The sequence below is a fragment of the Orycteropus afer genome, unplaced genomic scaffold (assembly GCF_000298275.1).
Source record: "Orycteropus afer afer isolate SDZICR_OR568_19922 unplaced genomic scaffold, OryAfe1.0 scaffold00380, whole genome shotgun sequence".
NCBI classification, from domain to species: Eukaryota; Metazoa; Chordata; class Mammalia; order Tubulidentata; family Orycteropodidae; genus Orycteropus; species Orycteropus afer.
In genome coordinates, this window is record NW_006921967.1 from 1,202,143 (window position 1) to 1,218,444 (window position 16,302).

At 37.3% G+C, this 16,302-nt stretch overlaps 1 protein-coding gene across 1 annotated transcript in view; it reads left to right on the forward strand.

Moving 5' to 3' along the window:
- The window catches only part of SENP6 (SUMO specific peptidase 6), a 155,722-nt gene that overhangs the window by 75,764 nt on the left and 63,656 nt on the right, over positions 1 to 16,302 (forward strand). The window contains exon 9 of the mRNA XM_042782584.1: positions 13,586 to 13,656. Within this exon, the coding sequence (XP_042638518.1) occupies positions 13,586 to 13,656 (71 nt within the window). The remainder of the gene's footprint in view (positions 1 to 13,585; positions 13,657 to 16,302) is intronic.

Consider the following 16,302-nt stretch of genomic DNA (forward strand, 5'->3'; position numbering starts at 1 on the left):
CTGATGATATCAACTTATGTGAAACAGGCAAATAGATAGAAACCAAAGCGTAGTGGTTACCAAGGATAGGAGAGGGTGAAAGGGAAGGTTATTGCGTGGGGAGCAGTAAGTTTATGTTATTGATGGTGGAATAATCCAGAAAACGCAAAACCCATTGCCATCGAGTTGATTCCAGCTAGTAGCAACTCCATAGGACTGAATAGAACTGCCCCATAGGATTTTCAAGGCTGTAAATCTTTACAGAAACAGATTGTCACATCTTTATCCCACAGAACAGCTGGTGGATTCAAACCAGCAACCTTTCACTTAGCAGCCTAGCTTTGAACCACTGTGCCACCAGGGCTCCTTCAATTCAAAAAAGTATAGTGATAATGGTTGCACAGCATGAAGAATGTAGCCAGTGTCACTGAATAAGACATATAAAAGTTTTTGAATTGACAGATGTTTGTGTATTTTTACCACAGTTAAAAAAAATTAGAATGTTCAGTCAGAAAGTGATGTTGGAATGATAGACCTGAACTGTAAAATGAATACATTTGATTTATTTTACAGAAATTTGTTTTTTAATTAATCAGTATTGGAAAGGTGATTTTTAAAAAAGAGGTATTATTAAACAAAGGGGAAAAAAAGAAGAAAAGGAAACAGCAGCCAGATCCATGCCTAGAGTTGGGGCAGGGAAAAGGGCATGGTGAGTATGGAGCATGCTGTAGTACAACTAGTGTAAGTAAGCATATTCAGAAAACAAAAGGATGAAGTTATGTCAGTGGACTTAAAGAGCCAACTAAGAACTCCCAGGGACCAAAACTGGAACAATTGGATTATGTCCAAAAGTACAAAATAGATAGCTATGAATTCATTTAGGAGCTCTGGTAGCGTAATGCCTAAGGCACTTGACTGCTAACCGGAAGGCTGGTGGTTCAAACCCACCATCCACTCCTTGGAAGAAAGATGGGGCAATCTGCTTCCATAGTGATACTGCCTCAGAAACTCAAGGAGGGGTTGCTATGAGTCAGGTCCAACTGCACGGCACATAACAATAACAACAAACAAATGATTGTATAGGTAAATATTTATTTAACTATTTTAGTCTTAAGATTTGGAGTTTGCATACTTAAAAAATACAGTGCTGGATTTTATTTGATAGTAAAATTTTACAAGCTACATAAAATAAATTGAAGATAAAAGGACAACTTGTTCTTATAGAAGATTCCAAATAATATATAAAGATACTGCCCTTTTCAGGATACGTGGGCTGGGTTTAGTGACTTGCTTCGGAAGAATATAGCTTGAGGAAGGGAAAAATAGTAGCTTTTGAGTGAATGCTAACTTAACCAAATGGTCAAGGTCAACATCATCAGTGGTGCATCATGTTGGTATCACGTACCTTCTCTTTCCCATATTATGAGTTGAGAAAGGGACTTCACTTCTGTAATATTCTTCCCCGACCTCATTCTTTTTTTTTGTAAATGCATTTTATTAAAATATAATTTATGTACAGTGAAATACACAAAACTAAAGTGACATGGGTCAATGCATTTTTTTTTTTTTCAGTGTTCCCTCCCCTCCCCTCCCCACCGGCAACTAACAGAAAGTTTCCCTCCATATATAAACCTTTCCTTGACCCTCCACAACAACAAACTAATGCTATATTTGTCCTTCTGTGATTGACTTATTTCATTCAGCATAACGTCCTCCAAGTTCATCCATATTATGCAGTGTTTTGCATACTCTACATTATTCTTTAGTGCTGCATAGCATTCCAGTATGTGTATGTACTGTAGTTTGGTCATCCACTCTTCCGCTGATGGGCACGTAGGTTGTTTCCATCTTTTTGCTATTAAATAGTGCTGTGATGAACATGAGTGTGCATCTCTGTTCCTATCCTGGCTCTCACCTTTCTAGGATATATACCTAGTAATGGGATTGCTGGGTCAAATGGTATCTCCAATTTCAACTTTCTAAGGAATCACCATATTGCTTTCCACAGTGGTTGTGTCACTTCATGGTCACATAAGTAGTGTATGAGAGTCCCAGTCTTTCCACATCCCTACCGGTATTTGTTATTTTCTGTCTCATTGAACCTTGCCATCAGTGCTGGGGTGAGATGATATATCTCATTGTTGTTTTGATTTACATTTCTCTGATGGCCAGGGATAGTGAGCATCTTTTCATGTATTAGCTGACCACCTCAAAATCCTACTTGGTGAAATGTCTATTCATGTTTTCTGCCCATTTTTCAATTGGATTGTTCATTCCTTTGGTGTTGAGGAGTTGGAGTTTTCCATCAATCTTATAGATAAGTTCCTTGCCAGATATGTAATTATCAGCAAATATGAATTTGTTGCTGTCATTTGTCATGTGCTTTTTCATTGTGTTGATTTCTTTGTTCCATACAATTTTCTATGCTGAGCTCGTTTTGTTTATGAATCATGTTATCATTTTCTTCATTGCTATTGTTTTAGTATTTGCTGAATATTTATGCTGGTCCTCTTTTTTATTTTGATGTGAAGGTTTATCATTTCTCTTTGAGGTTACCCTGTGATTTATAGTTTTCTTCCCAAGTTTAGAACAGTCCATTCTGTCTGTAGTTGTCTTGACTTTCCTACATCTAGAAGTTCTGTAATGACACAGATTTTTTTCCCTCTTAGTGGTTTGTAGTTGTCCTCATTTGTCGGTTGGTCTCTCTGGTTCCCTGTTTACAATCTTGTAGGCTTATTTACTTTGGATACTTCTGTAGCTGGGTTGGTTTCTGCTCCCTAACCTCATTCTAACCATGAGGAAAACATCAGACAGACTCAGATTTAGGGATATACTATAAAATACACGACACGTTCTCAAAAATGTCAAGATCAGAAAAAGTCACAGACTGCAAAAGACTAAGGAGGTGTGACATCTAAATGCAATGTATGCTGGTTTGGATCCTAGAACAATGTGGATAGTAAGTGAAATACTGGTAGAAATCCTAATAAAGTCTGGAGTTTTGTTCATTTTAGTCTGTCAGTGTTTGTTTCTTAGTTTTGACATAATGTATCATGGTAATGTAAGGCGTTAACATTGGGAGAAACTGGATAAGGGGATATAAGGAAACTCTGAATTATTGTGGGAATGGCACAGGACTGGGCAGTATTTCATTCTGATGTACATAGGGTCGCTATGAATCGGAGGTGACTTGATGACACCTAACAACCACAACAACAACTGAATTACTTTGCAACTTTACTGCTAATCTGAAATTACTCCAAAATAAAGTTTATAGAGGGAGGGGAGGAAGCTGGGGCTTATCCAACCTTTGTACAACAGAGCATTCAGATGGTATTTAAACAGTTCTGAACCGAGGGGATAAAAAAAGCTTTCCATTTATGCAGCTTCTAAAATCTTTATTACCTAAATGGAAATACAACCTTGTAACAAAAGTAGAGTCTATTTCAAGATTGTTAGAATGGTTTATAATTTGTTACTTTAATCATATTTTATGATTCCTATTTTTAATTAAACAACATGGTTTATGAGAACTAAGACTCTTAATAGTATCAGCATTCATTTTTCTAAAATAAGTGCAAAGGTCAGTGTTATTCCTTGGAGAAAAATTCATAGGCCAGAGGTTATGAACAGTCTATTGGAAGTAATATTTGAGTAGGGAAAAGTGTGTGTGTGTGTGTGTGTGTTGGAGGTATGTTGGAGTTAGAGAACCCAGGCACCAATCTTGATACCTGGTAACTGTGATCTCCAGTGAACCATGTTATTTCTGGTTTTAACAAAATGACTTTGCATTCAAATAAGGAAAAGGATACAAAAAGTTATAATATGATGTCTGATTTAAACAGGCACTGAACAGTTTATTAATTGATATACTCTTTAAAGAATAGTTTGAAGCCTGATAGTGAGGATTTTTAACTGTGAAGTTAAGGAATTGGTTCCATTGAAGTGGGGGAACACCAAGGTTGCCTTGAAAGGCTTTTTCTAGATGGGCAAGATGCAACTCATGGAATACAATTCACAGAACCAAACCAAACTCACTGGCGTTGAGACGGATCCAACTCATAGTGACCACTCCTCGGGTTTCTGAGGCAGGATCAGTATGGAAGTAGATTGCCTTCCTTCTGAGGAGTGGCTGGTGGGTTTGAGCACAAGGCTTCTGGTTAGCACTCACGTGCCTTAGGCACTATGCCACCAGAGCCCCATAGTGTCCCTTGGAGCTTAAGTCTCAGAAAACAGGAGAGAAGGAACATTTAAACAATAAAACCAAAATCACTGCCGTCCGATTAGTCCCGACTCATGACGAACCCCTCCTTGGGTTTCCGAGGTGGTTATCACTATGGAAGTACATTGCCCAACTTTCCTTCCAGGGAGTGGCTGGTGGGTTTGAACCGCCAGCCTTCTGGTTAGCAGTCAAATGCTTTAGGCACTATGCTACCAGAGCTCCTATTTAAATATTAGGAATAAAAAAGATGAGAGTAAATATTTTAGAAGTTGTAAGAGAATCATGAAAATGTATATGTGAAAAACTAAAAATGTAGGACCCCTGCCAATTTTTTTTTCATTTTATATAGAATCTAGGAGTTGTTTATTTTGTGTAAAAATGGAGGAATCTTCCTAGAATTCAAGAAAAAAATTCTTATAATAGTTCTAGAAACAGTAATTTAATGGTCTGTATTCTGCTCTTGAGGAAAAAGATTAAAAAGAGGAAAAGATAATTAAAAATGATAATGAAATATTAGGTAATTGGAAATCTATTTCTTATGATTCAAAAATTTTCAGTAGACTAGACTTGGACTGCGCCACATGGAGTACGCAGGAATCAGATTGACTGTATCTGTGGAAAGAGGAAATGAAAAAGCTCAGTATCTTCAGCCAAAACCAGGCCAGGAGCTGATTGTGGAACAGACCATCAACTGCTCATATGCAAGTTCAAGTTGAAGCCGAAGGCAGTTTAAACAAGTCCACAAGAGCCCCTTGAATATATCCCTCCTGAGTTTGGAGACCATCTGAGGAATAGATTTGATGCAGTGAACACCAGTGACCAAAAACCAGAGGAATTGTGGGATGACATCAAGAATATCATCCATGAAGAAAGCAAAAGGTCATTAAAAAGACAGGAAAGGAAGAAAAGGCCAAAATGGATGTCAGAAGAGACTCTGAAACTTTCCTTTGAACAGAGAGTAGGTAAAGCAAATGGAAGAATGGACAAGATAAAAGAGATGAACAGAAGATTTCAAAGAGAAACTTGAGAAGACAAAGTTATTTATTATAATAAAATGTGCAAAGACCTACAGTTAGAAAACCAAAAGGGGAAAACACGCTTGGCATTTCTCAAGCTGAAAGAACTGAAGAAAAAGTTCAAGCCTCGAGTTGCAATATTGAAAGATTCTGTGGACAAAATAGTGAATGATGCAGGAAACATCAAAAGAAGATGGAAAAATACACAAAAATACTGAAAAGAATTGGTCGATGTTCATCCATTCTAGGAGGTAGAATATGATGAAGAACCAGTAGTGTTGAAGGAAGTAGTTGAAGCAGCACTGAAGAAAGTAGCAAAAAATAAGGCTTCAGGATTTGACAGACTACCCATTGAGATGTTTCAGCAAACTGATGCTGTGCTAGAGGCACTTACTCATCTGTAAGTAGTTTATTAACAGGGAACTTCCAGAAATGCAAGCTGGATTCAGAAGAGGACATGGAACAAGGGATATCATTGTTGGTATCAGATGGATCTTGGCTGAAAGCAAAGAATACCAGAAAGATGTTTACTTGTGTTTTACTGACTAGGAAAATCATTTAGGTTGTGCAGATCATAACAAATTATGGATAACATTGAGAATAATGGGAATCCCAGAACACTTAGTTGTACTCATAAGTAACCTGTTCATAGATTAGGAGGCTGTCTTTTGAACAGAACAAGAAGATACTGCATGATTTAAAATCAAGAAGGGAGTGTATCAGGGTTGTATTCTTTCACCATACTTACTCATTCTATGTGCTGAGCAAATAATCTGACAGTCTGGACTATGTGAAGAAGAAGGTAGCATCAGGATTGGAAGAAGACTCATTAACAACCTGCAGTACACAGATGACACAACTTTGCTTGCTGAAAGTGAGGATAACTTGGAGCACATACTGATGAAGATTAAAGACTACAGTCTGAAATATGGATTATACCCCAATATAAAGAAAACAAAAATCCTCACAACAGGACCAATAAGCAGCATCACGATAAATGGAGAAAGGATTGAAATTGTCAAAGACTTCATAATTACTTGGTTCTACAGTTAACACCAATGGAAGCAGCAATCAAGACGTGAGATGATGTATTGCATTGAGCAGATCTGCTGCAAAAGACCTCTTTCAACTGCTGAAGAGCAGAGAGATCTCCTTGAAGACTAAGGTGTACCTAACACAAGCCATGGTATTTTCAGTCACCGTATATGCATGTGAGAGCTGGACAAGGAATAAGGAAGACTGAAGAAAAACCAACCCTCTTAAGTTGTGGTGTTGGCAAAGAATGCTTAAAGTACCATAGACTGCTAAAAGAATGAACACATCTGTCCTGGAAGAAGCACGGCCAGAATGAATGTTGGAAGCAAGAATGGCTAGACTCTGTCTCACCTACTTTCGTCATGTTATCAGAAGGGACCATTCCCTGGGGTAGGATATCATGTTTGGTAAAATGGAGGGTCAGTGAAAAAGGGGGAGGCTATCAATGGATTGCCGCAGTGGCTGCAGTGATAGGCTCAGGTAAAGCAAGGATTAGGGTCACTGTGAGTTGAAGATGACCTGACAGCATGTAACAACAACAACAATGGTTGATGATATTTTAAGAATATAAATGATTGTTGTTTTTAGAAATGCTTGTATATTAAAACCCCAAAGAGCAAGGGTCCCTGAACAGCTGAAGCAGTCTTGAAGAAAAAAGTAGAAGGATTCACATTTCTCAATTTCAAAACATACTATTTAAAAACTATTATAAACTACAGTAATTAAAACAGGCTCTAGAGAACTAGGGAGCAGGCTCTAAGATGCCTAGTGCCCTTAAACATTGTTGTGGATATATTCTTTTTTTCCATCGATCTCTCTTAGATCATATTTAGGAAAGATCTTCTCTCTATCAGCTTCCACTGTGTAGCTAGCCAAGTGAGGCTCCAAGATCCATTAGCATGCAGCCTGACACATCAGTGTTCTTAAGCATCTTTAGCTTTTCCCCACCCTAAAATCCTTGCTAACCTATAATCTATTGACAGACTTGCCCTATTTCCTTTTCTCTTTCTCTTGGCACCAGGCTGAAACAGATTTTATCCAACAGATGAGAGAAAGCTAAAGCAAAACTCAGTGACTTAGTTGCTCACCAAGAAAAAAAACTTCAGCTTTGAGAGTGAGCGCTCATGGAGAAAAGGGGAGGACAGCACTTTATGGACTAAAAACCAAAACCAAACTCACTGCCTTGGAGTTGATTTGACTCATAGCGACCCCTCCTTGGGTTTCCGAGGCCGTATCTCTACAGCAGTAGATTGCCCAGCCTTCTGGTTAGCAGTCACATGCCTTTGGCACTATGCCATCAGAGCTCCTTTATGGACTAAAGGAGCTAGGAAACCACTCTCAACTGATTAAAGAGTCATGACACTCTCCCCACTAGGCTACATATCTAAAGAGTCTATGACAATAACTATTACATGCCTACAGCAAGCTGTACCATAAATGAAAAGAAATTAAAAAAACAAACTGATACTGGTATAATAATAGACATATAGATCAGTGGAAGAGAGTAGAGATTCCAGACGTTAATCCGTAATCTATGAACAACTGTTTCACAAGGGTACTAAGTCCATTCAGTGAGGAAAGAAGAGTCTTCAACAAATGGTGCTGGGAAAATTGGATTTCCACATAAAGAAAAATAAATCAGGATCCATCCCTCACTCATATCATACACTAAAATTGTTTTAAAATGTATCAAGAACTTTCATGTGAAAAGTAAAGCCATAATTTTCAGAAGAAGGGAGAGGTTGTGAAACCTGGTTTTTAATGGTGGACTGTGAGAAAAGACACAAAAAGCACAAGCATCAAAAGAGTTAAAGGGAACTTCGTGGAAATTAAATACTTTTGTTAATCGATGGACTTTATCAAAAAATGAAAAGACAGCCTACAGATTGGGAGAAAATTTTCAGGAGCCATATATCCAAAAATGGTGTAATATCCAAAATATGTAAAATACTTCTAAAACTTAACAAAAAGATAAGCAACTTAATCAAAACATAGGCAAAGAACTTGAACAGACTTTTCACCAAAGAAGATATTATTGCCCAAGAAGCACATGAAAAGATGCTCAAAATCATTAGTCATTGTTGTGTGTCATCAAATCAGTTCTGACTCAGAGAGACTCTACATGAGAGTACAACTGCCCCATAGTGTTTCCCAAGCTGTAATCTTTGGGAGCTAATCGCCAAATCTTTTCTTCTACAGAACCACTTGGTAGGTTCAGTGACCTTATGTTTAGCCATTATCAAGAAAACCAAACCAAACTCACTGCTGTCGAGTCTATTCGACTAATAGCGACCCCTCCTTCGGTTTCCGAGGCGGTATCTCAACGGAAGTAGATTGCCCAGTCTTCCTTACGAGGAATGGCTGGTGGATTTGAACCACCAGCCTTCTGGTAAGCAGTCAAATGCCTTAGGCACTACACCACCAGAACTCCCTGTTTAGACGTAGTTGTTATGTGCTGTTGGGTCGGACCCGACTCATAGCGAACCCTCTTTCGGTTTCTGAGGCAGTATCACTACAGAAGTAGATTGCCGCATCTTCCTTCTGAGGAGTGGCTGGCGGGTTTGAACCACCAGCCTTCTGGTTAGCAAGTGCCTTAGGCACTAAGTTACCAGAGCTCCTGTTTAGACATTATTGTTGTTGTTATTTGCCGTCGAGTCGGCCCCGACTCATAGCGACCCCTCCTTGGGTTTCCGAGGCAGTATCACTACGGAAGTAGGATTGCCCAACCTTCCTTCCGAGGAGTGGCTGGTGGGTTTGAACCGCCAGCCTTCTGGTTAGCAGTCAAGTGCCTTAGCCACTATGCTACCAGAGCTCCCTTAGGGAGATGGAAATCAATACCAGTGAGATACCCCATCAAAATGGCAGTGATTAAAAAATAAATAAAATTGAAAATATGAGTTGTTGGTGAGGTTGTGGAGTAACTGGAACCCTCATTTATTGCTTGTGGAATGTAAAATGGTACAGCAGCTGTGGAAAACAGGCAGTTCCTCAAAAGGTTGAACATGGAATTACTGTATGATCCAGCAATCCCAATTTTAAATGTATATCCAGAAGAAGTGAAAGAAGGAACACAAACAGAAATCTGTATATCAGTGTTCATCACAGCACTTCACAATAGTCAAAAAGTAGAAACAATCTAAATGTCCATAGACAGATAAATGGATAAACAAAATGTGGTATATATATACAATGAAATTAGAGACAAAAGTCCTCAGGCGTGTTACAACATGGGTGAACCTTGAAAACTTTGGAGTAAAATTAGTTGCAAAATGACAAATACTTTATAATCTCATTTAGTGAAATAAGTAAATATATAGAAACTAAAGATTATTAGTGGTTACCAGGGGTGGGAGGGAGAGGAAAAAAGGGAGTTTTTGCTTAGGGGGCATTGAGTTTACATATTAATGGTGGAGAAATAATTTGGAAAAGGATAGAATGGTCCCACAACTTCAAGAATGTAATCCATGTCACTGAATTAAGCATGTAGATATTGTTGGGTAAAAAAGTTCCAAGTCACTTATATATTAAGTGTTGCAAATAAAATTCATAGAAATAGGAATCTCTAGGTATAAAACAACGAAAATAGCCATGGGATCTTCCCTATTTTATTTTTGGGAAGCACTTATCATTTTACTTTGTTGTTGTGTGCTGTCGAGTCGGTCCCAACTCATAGTGACCCCTCCTTGGGTTGCCGAGGCAGTATCACTATGGAAGTAGATTGCCCATCCTTCCTTCGGAGGAGTGGCTGGTGGGTTTGAACCACCAGCCTTCTGGTTACTTTAAGGTAGTTTTAATTTCAGTAACCACATCTTTAGAAAAGATGACTGACTGGTCTGAATCTTCTAGTTTCAGTAAGATAGTTACTTAAGAAGCTGAAAATTTCATCATTGCAGACATTTGGAAATGCTATGTAAGAGGAAATGAGTTCTTTTAAGTGTATGGTAAGAAAGGAAGGAAGAAAAGAAAAAGTCCTGTTGCCAGTAGAGAAGAAACTGAAAGTGATTGGTGAGCACATAAGCAATGCTTTAACTGATAGCTGCAATCTCCCTAGAGTTAGAGTGAGGCAGGATTGGTGGAAGAATATGATCAGTCCCAGGAGCTGTGCCCATGATGTGGATTTCTTCCCTGAAACTTCTACATGAAATATAAGCCCTTGGAAGCAAAAAATCATGCACTTGCACAGAAATACGACAGATGCAAGGATGTGTCTCAGCCTCTGCTTCATTTGGGGTAGGGGCAGAGAGGATATCCGCTGGGAAATTAAACCCTAGGCTTGAGCTTCTTTCCAGCTTGGAGTTTGAAATTTTAGTATTTGTATAGCGGTGAAACCCTCAAGCCAAGAAGTTAGCGTAAAAATTTATATTAAATGACCTAACAAGTTTTTGAAGAAAATAGTTTATGACTGGGATATTCTTACTTTTTATTCCCTTATCAAACTACTACTGCTTTTATTTTGAAATCCTTTTATTGTACTGAATATACAATTAAATATACAATTGTATTAAATATACAGTTTCTGCAGGTCATTGTAATAAAATTTAAAAACAAAACTTTGCATCATTTGTATAGAGAAATGTAGCAAATATTGAATACAGAGTAACCATATCAACAGGAAATGTAGGCAGATATACTTAATAGTTTAGTATATTGTTCTATATAAGTAATACAGGGTTAATGCACTATGTAAAATTGCAAAGATTACTATGCCTTAATGAAGCATTTTCATGAATTCTTACACATGCATGGGATGACTTAGTTCAGTTTTTTTAACTATGTAAACTTATACTTTTAGTATATCCTAGGGGAAGTAGCCAAGCAAATTCAAACTGCAAAAAAAAAAAATCCATATTTCCAGATATTGTGGCCACACTATAACTATCATATATTTTTCTTACTGATAATTTTTAGTATTTAAAAATACCTACTGTTTGTGTCATCCGCTGTTTAAAAGAATACACGATACACTGAGAGTTATTAGAATTTGCCATAGTAGTAGTATCGTATTTCATTTCAGATTCTTATTGCCAGTGTTGGATTTTAAAGTTAATATCTTTAAGTGTGGAATTGTGAAAATTAGAAATTGCAGTTATTGATTTAAGGGCAATATCATATCCTCCGAGTATGAAAATGTATGGAATATAACCCAGCACTCACTGCCCTCAAGTCGGATCCAACTCATAGCTACCCCTCCTTGGGTTTCCAAGGCAGTATCACTACAGAAGTAGATTGCCCCATCTTCTTCCAAGGAGTGGCTGGTGGGTTTGAACCTCCAGCCTTCTGGCTAGCAGTCAAGTGCCTTAGGCACTATGCCACCAGAGCTCCTGTGGAATGTAAAAAGACACATGTTATGGTAAGCCTAATACTTAGGAGTCAAAAATCTACCATCTTCATAGCACTACAACTCTGTAACCAAACCCACTGCTGCCAGATCAATTCAGAGTAGAACTGCCCCATAGGATTTCTAAGGCTGTAAATCTTTATGGGGAAGCAGAGTGCCATATCTTTCTCCCATGAACTGGCTGGCAGGTTAGAATTTGTGAACTTTTAGTTAGCAGTCAAGTGCATAACCTCTTACTCCACCTGGTCTCTTCTTTACAACTCATATCCTCACAAATCTTAAAATTGTGGCACAGTGGAAATTGCCAATTTTATCAGGTGTTAGTAGTGGTGAAAATATCATTACTCATTAATATGGAACCAATTTGCCTAGATTCAGATTCTGGCAGAGTCATTTAACAGTTGTGAGATCATGAACAAGTTAGTTAATTTTTTTGTGCCTCAGTTTTCTCATCTATAAAAGGCTAAAAATAGTACACACTTGTGAGTATTAAATGATTCAGTAAAGTCCTTGGAACAGTACCTGGCACATGGCACTCAATAATAACTAACTGGTATTACAAGTACACTACTATCATACTTGTTATTATTCTTGTTTTACATTTTATTTTAAGTGCATTGACTTTTATAGTGTAAGAATATGAAACCCTTATAAGAAGATTCCTTTACGCTTTTGATTAATTAATCTTTACATTAATAAATATAAGCATTGTTTAATAAACAGATATTGATCACTAGTGTGAATTGATTTCCAAATTATGGAATAGCCCCCTCCCCCTTTTTAGAATCTCTCAAAAAAAAAAAAAAAACAGACTCACTGCTGTTGAGTCGGATCTGACTCATAGTTGACCCCTCCTTGGGTTTCCAAGGCAGTATCATTACAGAAGGAGATTGGCTAATCTTCCTTCTGAGGAGTGGCTAGTGGGTTTGAACTGCCAACCTTCTGGTTAGCAGTCAAATGCCTTAGATACTATGCCACCAGAGTTCCTGGTCAAATAAAATAGGGATATTTTTAGAAGCTTTTACAGAATGGGAAGTATCTAGCTTCCTGGTCTGTTGCACTTGTTGCAGTTCTCCTTATTTAATGCTTTTATCTTATAATTAGCTGTAGGTTGCCCCCCCCCCCCAAACAATTGATATATATTCAGACATATTTCGGACCCTTACAAGGATTATGTTGGAAATCTGCTATGTGTGAAGACAAACAAAAGTAATTTAATACTTTTAAACAAGTGTGCTTATGCACCCTGCCATAATATTACAAGACTAAATGTACTTGTTCAATGATGCTGGTTTTATACACAAATTTTTTTGGACTGACTTTGGAATTGTTTCAAGACCAATATTCTATTCAGCATTTATTCCACTCATTGATTCTTTCAAAAACCCACTATAAAAGCATTTTGGGAAAATTGAGTATCATTCAAGTAGCTAATTTTTAATTTAAAAAGATGTATAACTATGAAATAAAAGTTCCTTTTTAATGTGATTTTTATGTATTGATTATGAAGATAATTCTAAAAGAAAAATGTTAAAGGTTCCTGCATTTTGGGAATAACTAGTGACTAAAAGTCATTGTTATGAAAACAATAGATTCATTTACTAAATATTTATTGAAGAGCTACTTGCTGTGGGCTCTGCTAGATTGACAATCTAAATAAAATATACCATATTTTCTGCTTATATTGAGCTCATGTAAATAGTGTGTACACATAATAGCATAGGAAACTAATGTGCAGGGGATTGTGTGATTTACAAAAAAAGAACTGTATAACATGCTTGCTGTTTGTATAAAAATATGATAGTTACTACCCTCAGAAATCTTATATTAAGCTTTTCATATGTGTGGGTAGTATAGTCTTATTTTATAATACCACATTTTACATGATATATTAGCTATAATTTGCTTTTAATAAATATAGGTATGCCATCAGCTTTTCACTTTGAAAAAATACATTTTCTGTTGGCATTAAACTGTGTAAATTTCCTTTTCTAGGAAAGAATACCCACCTCATGTCCAAAAAATTGAAATTAATCCTGTAAGGTTAAGTCGGTCCCACAGTGTTGGTAAGTGTGAAGTTTTACTTTTTACACCTATGAAGGGTTTTTCAATTGTATGAAAGGTATAGATGGAGAGATGACATTGACTTTAGAACATTGTCAACAACATTAAAAAAAAAAACAAAACCTCTGATTCCAGAATTCCTTTGTGATTTGAAATGACCGGGTAATTTTACGATAAAGAGATTCCAGTTGGAAATGTTTTGACTGTATTAGCGTTTTTTTGTGATACTAAAAATATAACTGTCAGTGGACTATAGCATTGAAATTGTGTTCTATTGAAGTATGTTATAATGTTGTATCATGTTTATTGTCTTTTCATTAAATTCTTTTAATTGTGAAATTCAAAATGCATTAGAGAACCACTGAATTAAAAAAGAGGCCTTACCTGATATGATTGATAATGTTGTTGTTGTTAAGTGCCATTGAGTTGGACCCGACTCGTAGTGGCCCCCCCTTGGGTTTCTGAGGTGGTATCACTACGGAAGTAGATTGCCCAACCTTTCTTCCAAGGAGTGGCTGGTGGGTTTGAACCGCCAGCCGTCTGGTTAATAGTCAAGTCCTTAGGCACTCGCTACCAGAGCTCCCATGATTGATAACAGATGTTGGAAAACCAATGTGAGTGGGTATTGATATTTGTGCTTAAGTAATTCTTAATACAATGATATTATATTGGTGAAAAAGAAAATAAGGGCTAATAACACTTATGAAAAATATTTAAATCAAATTGACTTTCATTATAAAGAATAGTGATTCTCCCATCTGTGTACATGTCTTGTTTGTCCCAGGACTTTTATTGATTAAATATCACTATTCTGGTTACTTCTGTGCTGCTCTGACAAGAAAATACCACAAATGGGATGGACTTAACAAACAGGAATTTATTCTTACTATTTGGAGGTTTTAAGGCCAAGTTCAAAGTGCTAGGCCCTAGGGGCTGGGTGAAAGCCCCTCAACCTTGGGCTTCAGCTTTGCCTCCTGCTCCCAGCCCACTGAAGCTAGAGGCTTTTCTTCACTCAGACAGCTGCTGGATGCTGAGGCTGACAATCCCAAGGTTGACAAGTAAAAAGGCACAGTCCTGATGTTACCAAACCACATGGCAGGCCATTAATTCAAGTCCATTGAAAGTCCCAAGGTCGGCAGAACATGGCAGGCTGCTGAACAACAACACAGCTACATACAGGGTTCAAGTGTGCCATAAGCTGGAGACCGTTCCCCAAGGCTTCTCCTTATATACAGGAAGCAGACAACATCCCTAAGGCAGCTGCTCATCTGCTCACAGTAGATTCCACCGTGGAGTTGATTACCAATCTCATCATGGGGAATGCTACCTCCACCTGCCCAGCCACTCAACCAGGCCCAGCCAAGTTAACAAACAAACTTAACTACTGCAATCACAGATGACTCTCATGATCAAAACTCTAATGATTTTAAGCAGCTGTTTTTTCCAGAAGGAGCCCTGATGGTACAGTGGTTGAGTGCTCAGCTGTTAACCAAAATGCTAGCGATTCAAACCTGCCAGCTGCTTCACAGGAGAAGGATGTGCAGTCTGTTTCCGTAAAGATTACAGCCTTGGGAACCGATAGGGCATTTCCACTCTGTCTTACATGGCTGCTATAAGTCAGAATCAACTCTATGGCAGTGGGTTTGGGTTTATGTTTTCCAGTTAGGAAAGAGCTTGTTTTTTAAAACGCCCACATTCTTTTTCTATTAACAACTTTGTGTGAAAATTTTTCACATATGTATTGAACATGTCCCTTTCATTAAGTTTAAAATAATGGCCACCTTCTTCAACATTCATTCCATTGTATTTTAAATCTTTATTGAACTCTTAGTCTGTACTACTTGCTAAGTTAAATGCTTTACATTCCTATTTAATTTCTTCCTAGCTCCCTATTCAAGATCCTATAAGCTAAATTCAGCTTTTCCTTACATTTTGTATAGAAGAGGAAATTGAGGTATGGAAGGCTTATATTACTTGCTCAAGAACACATGGAAAATGAAAAGCTGATATTGAAACCAGTCTTTTTGATGCTACAGCTCTTAAATACTGTGTTTTTTACTGTTTTCTTGCTAGGTCAGATGTTATTTCTAATTCTCAGAGAAGAACTGTGCAGCATTCCCGTTTTATAAATGCATTCCAGAAAGATTAAGTGAATTTACCTGTTCATTTGATTTTTAAATGCCATTCAGCTAGGCTTATTAGAAATAAATTTTAAAGTTTATTCAATATTCATTAAGCAAATAAGAATACGGGTTTCTATAATGTCTTGTTTTGAAATAATTTTAAACTTACAGAAAAGTTACAAAGATAAAACAAAACATTCCTTTTTACCCTTTACTTACCTTCCTCTAATATTAGCATCTTAATAATTATAGTACATTTATCAAAATTAAGAAATTAGGGTTACTGTAATACTTTTAACTGAGCTTTATAATTTGTTCAATTTTGTTTTTCCACCAGTGAGTACCCTTTTTCTATTCCAAGATTGAATCCTACATTCCATTTAATTGCTATGTCTCCTTAAGTTCCTTGACACTTTTGAAGAGTTCTAACCCACCAGCCACTCCTCGGAAGGAAGGTTGGGCAATCCTACTTCGTAGTGATACTGCCTCGGAAACCCAAGGAGGGGTCGCTATGAGTCAGGGCTG